Raw genomic sequence first — 11,245 nt, forward strand, 5'->3', positions numbered from 1 at the left:
CAACTTCTGTTCTTGATACTCCAAATGGCAGCCTTTTTCATAATCCCTCCTGCCCACACCATATACCTAATCTATGTGCTAAACATTTCTTCTTCCTCCTTTTCCTCTCCATCTGATCTTCCCTACAAACTGCATTCCCTTACCACAGGTGCGCCTCATACTCATATTCTCTCTATTATAGCATCTCCTCCTTGGCTCTGCAACCTCACTTCACTGCGTGAACATACTCTAACCTGTGGCTTTTTTATCACTTTACTGACCGGCTTCTTACTAACATAATACTATGGCCAAACATCCCTCCTCATTGTGCCAAAAACTTCTTGCCTCTGGTGATTTATGTTTGTTGCCCCTCCCTTGGTGAGGTACACCCCGCGGCATTATAGCACTCTGTACTGGGGAGAAATAAAACAGACAAAGAGAAACATAATAGAAAGTAATTATTGTTTTAATATGCTTTGAAATAAATGGACTATATTGGTGACATTTTCTTATGCAGTATATTGCTAAGTCTGGAAATGTCAGCATGTTTCTGTTTATTTTTAATCATTTTTTATAAATAACGTGAATAGTTAAGTTGTGGATAGTCTATTAATCAAACATGCTTACTTATAGATTACCAGTTTTATGGTGTGTCTATGTGTCATAATACTAGACATATTAGCTTAAACATGTACTATAATTTTGTTTTTGCTATTTTACATTCTTTATGCTAAACCTATCACAGCATTGTCCTAAGTCATTGTGTGTGTTTATAGAATTACAATTCATAGCTGTAGATTCAAATCTTCCATTGTCTCAGTAGACCGTTTTTGTAATTATAAATTTAGTGTGAATTCAGTTGAGTTTCCATGAGTGCAATGTATTCAATGTATCCCCTTATATGATAATATAATTCATGCTGCAGGTCTTTCAATTGTATGTGTTTTTATCATCCTCCTACAACCCTTTAATATTTTATATATCATATACTTTTTGGATGCTTTATGTAGTATCTGTGGGTCCCAATAATAAAGCAACCTGGAAACTTACTCACAGTGGATCAAAGTGATGTAGCCATTGCATTTGTGACTTTTTGAGAATTTTAAAGGATTGAACGAACCGTGACTATCACAGATTCCTGAGGGTTTTCCCATGGGTAAACCTTTTCACATTCAGACATGTCATACTGAAAAAAACAATTGTATTTATTTATTTATGTTTCTCCACAGGGAAAGTAATTTTCCTGTGGAGATGGGACATAATTTCTTGGACACCTCCAGCAATTTTGGGATATACCCTCCCCTTTCCACCCTGAAAACCTAGTCACTCCTCTCCTCAATAATTAGGGAAGGAAGCTACCAGTACAGCACATGTAAAAGAGCTTTGAATAGCAGAAACCCATACTTTTGTGAATGTTCACCATCTTATGAAGGTGTGTCCTCACAGGCTTGCCCACAAACGTACCACTGTAAGCAGATTTGCTCACACAGAAATTCCAGCACACTGGCTTGCTGAGAGAATTTTCTGCATAAGCAAAGCTATTTACTAGTGCAAAATCACATATTGTGACCCTCCAATGAGAATTTGCATTCATAAATTAATCTGTTAGCACAGCAAAGTACAAGTTAGGTGCACAAATAAATTGTGTATGGGACCCTATGCTATTGGCTCACCCTGAATTGCCTTCTCAGTCAGGCCTATTCTCATTGGTGTAGCATTTTAGAAAACATTTGTTCTGCTCTATTGACCAAGGTTTTGGTTTTCTTTTCCTTGGATGTTCCCATTTAGAATTCTATTCCATGCACTCTGATCTGCTGTGGCTATAACTTACTCTAATGACTACATCTGCTCTGCTTTGTAGTTCCTACAAAATATCTCTTCCTTTCTAGATTTCTTGGAGGAGTTGTGAAAGCTCTCTTGCCTCTTCTTTTCTACCATCTCTCTCAAACCAACGAACTATCTTTGACAACTCATATTTACCTTGTTTTCTGCTCTTTGTTTCACTAGATATTTTGAAGCCCTTCACAAGCATGTTGACTGCATCATCTAGCAAACATTTTTTATACAGTAGAAATTGCCCAAAGCTGACATAAAAAGCTTGTTGACATTTCTCACTGGCATTAGGGAGCTCCCTTTCTAGATTAGCATATATCTCTTGCTGGTAGACCTGTTGGTTAGAAATCCCATACATTTCTGCTAAGCCAATTTTTGCATAGAAACAATGTGGAGCCAATTGAATGGCACGTTTGTAAGCCTGGATCCCTGCTGATATATCACTTTCTGATGGCAACCTTCTTTTATTTGTATTCCTTATGAGTTGCTTCTGGTAGAAGGTGCCCAGGTCTCTATGAAGAAGATAATAATCTTCACCCACAGAAATGGCTTTCTCTAGAATGTCTTGAAATCTTTTCAAATTGTTTGGTAGAAAGACGTGTGCCACATTGCGGAGGACCTCAGGATCGCGACTGTTCTGTACCACATCTTCTGCAAGCTCTTGCGCTTGACCAAAGTCTGAATTCTTAAGCAGCTGAGCCAGGTACGCCCTACACTCATAATTGATTGGCTCTTGGTGGATGATTTCCTTAAATTTGGAAATTGCTTCTTCTATCAGTTCTTCGCCTGCTCCGTAGCGTGTGGCCACTGCATAAAGTGCTATTGCCATCCCAGCACACATTTCAATATTTTTGGGGCTTTCTGACAATGCTACCTGGAAGCAACTTGCTGCCCGCTCTCCGTATCGAAAACCAATTGCTAACAAGGACCAACCAATAATTCCACTAATCTCAGGAATAATTGACGTAGATTGAGAGGGATTAGAAAGGAATTCACTAATTGTGTCAGATTTGTTGAGGTATTGCTCTACCATCTCATAGTTGCACAAATGATAGTAGATCCAGGCGTAGTTACCATAGATGACCAGCTTAGAGCCTTGTAGGTTAGCTTGTTCACCTTCTCCCAAAAACTCTTCAGCTGTTTTAAGACTGTCAAGGGCCTCCTGGTATCTTCCTTCCCGCTGGTGTGTATAGGCCTGCAGTGCGTAAAAGGTGGAATGGTTGTTGTAAGGCGTGTGTTGAAGTCTGAGGATGAGAGTTTGTTTCACGTGTCCTACATCAAATTTGTCTTGCTCCTCAAGATTCCAGGTGAAGTGACACTGAAGCTTCTCCAGTCTCTCCTTCAAAGACATGGTACTGCAATGAAAAGAGAGTCACAGAGAACATGTTATTCATCTCTCACTTCTTGGGAACAGTCAGCTGGACTTGCCAGCTTTGCAGAACTTAATTTCTTTGCCACCACCTGTGTGTGGCATTCTTTGTGCTTGCGAGTATGTGTATCCGATTGTGTTAATGAGAGTGGGTGGTAAGAAGAAGGATGTTTTCAGTTACTTGGGACAGTGGCAAGTGGTGAACTTTGAAACAGATGGGGGAGGGGTTGTACAAATACCTAAGACAATTGTATGGAGCCAGTGAGGAATATGCATTAAAGGAACTATGAGGGGGAGGGGGAGTGGGGACATTCTGCCTGAGAAAATGTATAGCAAACAAATGAGCCAAATTGTGCATTTTACTTCACAAATAAACTGATTAACAACCAAAGTGTTTTTAATGGAATATTCCAAAACATCAAGCAAACTCAACCCTATCCAGGGGTGTTTGGAGGTTTCCCTCCATGGGAGAAAAAAACATTGGACACAGTCAGTGACTTTCACTGAATGATACCCCAAAGACAGAGACCAAAACACAATTTGTTGACATAATTTGGGGATGCCAATTCCTAAAATATATGAAGAATGAATGAATGATATGCCATTTTTATTCAGTGCATACAAAAAACAGCTACTTCTGGAGCAAAGTGTCTTCGCGCTAAGCATCTTGAAGGATCTTTCAATCTTGTACATCCTTTTTTTATCTACCACGCCTACCCCTTGAAAATCACCTGTCACATAGGTAAGTGCTATTGCTCTCTATTGAGGGTGTACAAATTAAATTATAAGGTGGTAATTTTGCGTGAAGTAATTATGGGCTGGAGTCAAGGATGTGATGGTGAGGGGAAATAACAGCTGCGAGGTGGTGATATCTGGCAAAAGGGGATGACTAGACCAAGAGAGCCCTAGTTTACCCCACTGAAGGCATATATGTTTAATGTCTTTGTTTAAGGTTTTATCTTCATGCAGATTGCAGGAAAGCAACATGAGTTTATGTAACTATTCTAAGACATCTAATTGCTTTAGGACTTCCACGGTGCTAATATGAATAATAATCTATTTGGAAGGGGAAAGATGAAAAAATGAACCTACACAGCTTGTTCAGTTACGGGTTTAAACGCCAGCTTATCCCTCAGGTTAGACAGTTCTTACAGGCTCATAAACTTACTATTAAAGAAGCAAATAAACCAAATAGGTAAACAACTTTCATTTGTATACATGACTTCATAGAAATTGTATTCACTAAGTTCACTTTTTGTAAAAATGTGATTCCTGACAAGCCACATGTATACCAACTAGCTTATTATTTAATGAAGGTGGTTTCTGCTCAGTGAGAAATGTGGCGCAGTTTTTACATTCTAGTCCCTCTGCATACCTATTTGTATTTTGCTCCCTGATCTTGTTCCTGACAGGGGCGCTGATTAGCTTTTTGGAAATTGGCCACTGCGGCGACCAAAGTACCAAAAAAGCTATCTGGAAATATATTCAAAAGAAAATAAGTGCAGTTGAAGTGATGTAGATATGTTGCTGTAATAATTACAACAGTGCCACATCCACACAACACCTCATTTTACCTTTGAAAGACACCTATCATAAAGTTAAGTAAAGATGCGAGAACCCTCCTGACCATAAGCAGACATGGTTGTCTTCTTACAGCCTGCTGAGGTATAGTGGGTGGAAAATGATGGACTGAATGCGGCTCGAGTGACTGGAAATGGATGAGATATTTACATGCATTCCACCATCACCTTTGTGTTGTCTATAGTGTGATATACTAAGTGCTACAGCTATGGAGGTCAAAATTGGTGTAATGTTGCTTGTGCTGTTTTCGAGAAGAGACATGGGCTGGCATTTTTGACTGGCCTTTTCCTATTGGAGCATGACCAATGCTAATTTGAATACATCTGGTCCCATTCTGGAGAGTTTCCACCCATATTGGAATTACCTCAGAAATCAGAATAAGGAAATTAGACGTGGCCATTTAGTATCCTAGTCTTGTTTAGAACCCAGGTAAGCCACAAAGATGTCCTGCAATTGGATCATCAGAGAGGTTTACCACTCTGACACATTTGCACATTTCCTCCACCTCTCCACCTCCATCTCAGCCATGGTGCATGTGCTAAGATTGCAATTAAAGTGCAGAGTCAGAGAACAATAGCTACCTTCTGTCTCCTGCCAACCCAGACAGTCTCGGTTGCATTGACACTGGACCAATAGAGAGCGCAAATGCAGTAGACATCTTCCGCCTGCCATAAAGGTAAGTGGAGGGCCATAGTAAATAAATAGGAGAAAGTGTTTTTGTTTTCGGTCAGAATACAGAACAAAAGGTTTTTGTCCATGTGTAGAGCGCAGGAGAGGGCGTTTTACCCGGTTGCAGAGCACAGCAAAAAATGTTTGGCTTGTTCATACAACAAATCAACCACAACAGCTCTGCATCCCCCTCTGCTACTGAGACATATGGGACCTCCATCTTTCACTGTCGCAGAGCCTGGCATGTTGCAAATTCCTATCAGTTTTCCTTTGAGTTCAGAATAGGAGTGTGGAGGGTCCTTGGTGCTACACCATTTCAATCAACACAAAAGATGCACCAGCTAGGCAGGCTAGAAGCTGGGATAGGAGGAAGGTAAATCATAAATGCTTTGGAGGGAGGAGGGTAGCCTGTGAGATGAAGGCTGCGACAGATTGCAGCTAATCTGACAAGTTTGGTGGAGCAGGAGTGGGGAAAAATTGAGGCAAATTGGATAGTGAAAGGATGAGTAAAAGGTACTGAAGAGGGTTGATCCTGATGTTTGGTAAAGAAGAATGGTGTAAGGAAGTCTGGGAGGAGATGTCTGAGAAATGATTTAGGAAAAACAGAGGGTGAGTTTCTCACATAACTGGCTGAAATACTCAACTCTCTCAGAGTCACTTTGTATGAAGATGATGTCTTACTCTTGTTTTTCATCAAAGTCCTCTCTGGAGAAGCTCTCTCACCTCTACTCACAATCATCAATGATTCCTTCACACAAGGCATCTATGCAGCTCTCAAGACATACCAGACCCTTTTTCTTCTAAGGAAATCCACACTACACCCTGAAGACCACACCAGGAAATGGCCTATTACTAACTTCATCATCATAATAATTGCAAAAATAGTCTGTGTTCATCTCCATGATCATATCAACACCAATCACAAGTGCCAATACAGCTCCAGATAATGCTGCAGCTCAGAAACAGTTATGTTGCTCATCAGAAACATTCTATAGATGCCAGAGAAAGAAAAGCCCTAACCACTCATACTGCTTAATGTCTCAGCCGCCTTTCACACCTTCTTCCAGCCCACTCTCTTTCTCGCCCTGAGATCTCAAATTCACCAATAACTTCTTCACTGGTTCTCTTTCAATATCAAACCAACACCAGCATATTCAAATGTATACCTCTGGGTCCAAGAACCTCTATGTCACCCGCTTAACTTCTTCAACCTCAACATGGAGCCTATTGAACTCTATTCACCAATAAAAGGACTAAAATTTACCAACATGCCAATGACATACAACTCCACTGAAAAGCCTCCCCCCTCCAGACATTCAGCACCTCAGACACAGCTTGTATGTCATTGAGAGCTTAATATCCAGCATTTACTTGAAGTTTAACACCACCAAAACAGAATTTCTATTATTTATCATGAACAAAAAGCAACAACTAGTCCAAACCTAGCTCAAAAACATGAACAATGACTTACCCTCAAGGAAACATCAGAAAGAAAAGCTAGACAGCCAAGTACCACCAATCTATACAAAACAAAATCAAGCCCTTCTTCTCTGGTATCTTGATAGGGTAAAGATCATACTCCTCAGTCTCCCAGAATCATCAGTGGCCCTTTGTGGGGCATTTTGCAATCTGTATCATGTCCCATCAAGTGTTTCCCACAATGGACTTCCACTGGCTAACCTTGTCGACCCGAATCATCAACATGTACAAATGCATTGTGTCCAGCACCCCCGCTTACTTTAGACAAACTGACCGTCTCTGGTGGTTCATGGCATGCCGTCTGCCAGGACATCCTCAGACTGGTGACAAAAATGTGTGCACAAGAAAAATCAGGCCTTCTCCGTTTGTGCACCCAGAATGTGCAAAGAAATTACTGTATACATGCAGACTGCCCCAACCTTTCTCCAACTTCAATTCAATTTGAACTGTTTTTATATAGCACATAGCTATCCGACCGGGCCTCCCAGCGCGTGTTGCAACAACCTCAAAGAATACCTGCATAGACCTATATAGCTAGAGGCCCAGCTTCAGAAAAGGTGGGTTTTAAGACGTTTTCAGAATCTGTCTTCCGACTGCAGGCTTCTGAGGGAGGTAGGGAGGGTGTTCCGGAGCTTGGGAAAGAAATACACAAAGAAGCGGCCACCACTACTCGCTCTTTTAACCTTGGGCACAGACATTAGACCTTGATTGCTTGATCGAACAGACCTCCCTTTTTAAAGACCACTACATTACAATGCAGTAACAATCCATTTCTGCTCTCAGAACTCACCAGCCCTTCCAATGACTCAAGGACTGTGTCATTGCCTTCATCCCAGTAAAGCACCACTCAGCCAAGTTCACATTTTCAAATGCAACATACATACAGATACATACATACATGGAGAGGAGTGTTGAGTAATAGGCCAGGAAGTCAGGAAAGACGATCAGTAGAGCAGCAGTAAATGGTGAGGGAATAAGAGGATTTTTGTAGAAAGCACAGACTGAGGATAGGGATTGGGAGGGCAGATGGGTGGCACAGGTGAAATGGGTAGAGCAAGATGTTTAAGCAGAAGAGGGGTCGGACAGAGGCTTAATAAAAGGTGGAGGCGAGGTTGGGATGTTGAGAAAGTAAAGGTCAATGGGAGAGTGTGGCAGGGGAAGAAAAGGACTGAGAAGAGTGGGAACGCGAAAAAGCTTAAACCAGTTCAATGTTGTACCAACTGCAGAGTATGCATTATACAAATGGCAATAACATAATAATGAAGCTTTGAAGAGGGCAATGTTCTTGTGGGGCTTGGTAGAGAAGCATAGGTTAGAGAAAAGAGCTGAAGAGAATATCTTCACAGTGTGGCTGGCATGGTAGTGAAATTTCACCCACATATTCAGGTATCTTCTAATCTGGGGCAGCCAATACCCCTAAATACTTCCAAAGTTCAAACATTTGATGGGTCAGAATAGACTGTCACTGGTGGATTGATATATCTTAGAATAGACAATTTTTGGGTACCTAGAGGAAATAGTGGTGCACACCTCACACAGGTTTTACACAGGAAATATTAATTTGTAGGAGCAAATATACATTTTAAAGTTTAAATGGGTGCTAACCTTATATGGAAAGCAGCTAACACTATGAAACACTAAAGTTCCATATTCAAACAATTACTTGCCCACTAAGGGGCATATTTATGAGAAGTTTTTGTCACGCTTGCACCACACAACCTGATACATGTGTGACACAAACCTCTGATACAGATTTTTGAAGCCACACAATGTCACTTTGTGTGGCTTTGAATGGCTTCAAACACCTGGAGTAATGCAATACAGTGGAAATCACTCTTCTCAAGGGAGGCGTTCCATTCTGCAGCACACATAGAAAGAGGAATATGCCTCGAAGGATTGTTGTTGTACAGGAAGGTGCCCCTTCTTGCACAAAAACAATCCTGCATGCAACGTGGGCACCCTTGTACCATGGTGCAAGGGTGCCTTTGTTAGCGCTAGGCAGTCTTTGTGCACCAGCTCAGAGGAAAAGGACAGGAATGCGCTTTATGCCTTTAAATACGGCGCATTCCTCGCCTTTCGTGGTGACGCAATGCAGCACGGCAAGGTGACTTGATGCGCTGCACTGCACCACTTTGCCACAAATGTGACCCAAATTCTAGTAGTGCAGTAATCCTTCAGTAAAAGCTGATTCAAGGTGAGTCCATAAATAAGCTTAAGCAGTCTTCTTTCATTTCAGACTTTCAGTCAATAAATGAGCTCCAGCCAACACACGTTTTCTCAATGGGTGATCATCCCAACAATGTTGACAAGGCTAGAAAATACATTTACAATTTTTTTTTTACTATATCATCACACGTTATGTTTTGACTATTTGTCGAACTGACATCTCACTTGGGAGGGTATCCAGGCATTAGATGAGGGGCACAGGGCTGTCCAAGTCTGAGGTCTAGGTAAAGAGTCAGGTCTTCAGTTTCTTGTGGAATCCAGGGACTGAGGAGGTGGTTCTGATGTGCAGGGGGAGGTTGTTCCAGGCTATTGCTTGGGCGTGTGGGTGCGGAGCAGGTCAGTGAGCAGAAGGGTAGCCGAAATATATTTCTGGTGGGCAGTGGCGTAGCGTGGGTTGTCAGCACCCGGGGCACGGCAAGTAATTTGCGCCCCCTAACCCGGGGCAAGGCAAGTAATTTGCGCCCCCTAACCCGTGGATTTAGTCTCTTCCAAGATGTTGCGCCCGGCCCCCCCTGCACGCCCCACGCTACGCCACTGCTGGTGGGGATTGGAACTTGATGCAGCTAAGGTAACAGGGAGATCTGGACTGTGCACGTCTTTATAACAGTGTGTGAGGAGCATGAAGAGAGTGTGTTTGGGGACAGGGAGCCGGTGGAGCTCTTTGAGGTCAGAGGTGATGGTTGTGCAGGGTGGGAGCCTGGCTGCTGCGTGTTGTATGCATCCCATGTGTGACAAGTATATTATAACCATCATCAGTGCAAGAGAGATATCCAATTATTGTATCAGAGCAATCCAAGAATTTTTCAACTGTGATGCGTGCAACTCGGAATTTGTCAGAGTTAATCCATGAACTGCAGGCAGCAGAGCTCGGAAACAGCGGGAGGCAATCACTGCACACTTCTTCCGACTTGTGAGCTACGAGCTCATACTGTGTCCAGTGCTTAATTTGTGCTTGTTGTTTCCGGTGCTGAGCACCGGCACTTATTTTTGAGGGTCGGGGCTTATTCTTCTGCCTCAAGCATTTGCTGCGAGCAAAAGACACATATGGGAAAGACGGGTGAAGGGAAAAACGAAAAAGCGTCACAAAGGGAGAAAGTAGAAAGCTGCAAGAGTGAGCTGAAAGGGCAGGGAGGTGCTTTGTATGGATTGAAGAGGCCGGAGATGGCTTCAGTATTACGCCGCCTCAGTATTCCATGTTCACACATTTAATTGCAGCAGCCGCGTGTTTAAGAGGAGGGCTTTGGGCACCGGCACCTTTTTAGTTACAAATTAAGCACTGACTGTGTCTGCATGAGATATTACCTTTCCTTATTAAACTGGTTGCTCCTGGAGGAGTGCAGCATGACTGATGCCAATGTTCTGCTTTAATAAGAACCTAAATGCACATTGTAGATGGTGCAGCTGCCTTTCAGACATATGGCGACGTAGCAAAGTAATTTATTCAACAGTGCTGTCTACCATGGACCTTGCAGGAGGAAACCGCTGTTATATGGGTAGTTTTTAGTTCACACTGTCCTGGAGTTTACCACGTGACAGTGATGGAAGCTTCCACAGTGCAGTTTCCGTTGTTGTTTTGGAGTACAGTACTGAAACCAGTGGAGTGTCGAAGTATAAACAGGACTAAAGCAGAGAAAGTAAATCAGAATAACAGCATCTAAAAAACATAAACGATTGAAACTTACCTCGTTTTGCAGCTGCTTTATTCTTGACCGAATGGAGGGGAGATGTATAGCCCGTGGCCTTTCTATTTGTTTGCTAAAGGAGTGGCAATGCCTTTGGCTCCTCCTATCGCACAGTGATGTTCCTTAACTCATTCATGGTTTCTATTCTTGGGAAACTGAAAGCACCATATGAAACCAAGGCCCCCTCCTCATCCGCAAGAGAGAGAGCCGAGCGCCTGTTTTTACGTGCCTGTCTGCACTATATAAAGTGAATGAATTCCTGAACTCTACTGGCTGCAAATACTCACTCAAAGAAATAACGGGTTATAGGGATTCACTTCACACACTGCAAGTGCCTTACTGCCAAGACGATAGAGCCCCAGACATTCGCCAGCATTTTCTGTCGGTAGTCGCTATTTACTCGGCCGCCGGGTAAAGGGAGCTTTTA

General features: G+C 42.4%; 1 protein-coding gene across 1 annotated transcript; it reads right to left on the reverse strand.

Annotated features, from left to right (window-relative positions):
* Nucleotides 1–429: 429 nt before the first annotated feature.
* Nucleotides 430–10,922, reverse strand: LOC138287451 (interferon-induced protein with tetratricopeptide repeats 5-like). The gene is made up of 2 exons (XM_069227880.1): nt 10,819–10,922; nt 430–3,167 (listed from the first exon to the last, which is right to left on the reverse strand). The coding sequence occupies exon 2, from the start codon at nt 3,161–3,163 to the stop codon at nt 1,865–1,867; it is 1,299 nt and encodes a 432-aa protein (XP_069083981.1). The 5' UTR covers nt 3,164–3,167; nt 10,819–10,922; the 3' UTR covers nt 430–1,864.
* Between the last annotated feature and the right edge of the window lie 323 nt (nt 10,923–11,245).

The sequence above is a fragment of the Pleurodeles waltl genome, chromosome 4_1, assembly GCF_031143425.1.
Source record: "Pleurodeles waltl isolate 20211129_DDA chromosome 4_1, aPleWal1.hap1.20221129, whole genome shotgun sequence".
Lineage (NCBI taxonomy): Eukaryota > Metazoa > Chordata > Amphibia > Caudata > Salamandridae > Pleurodeles > Pleurodeles waltl.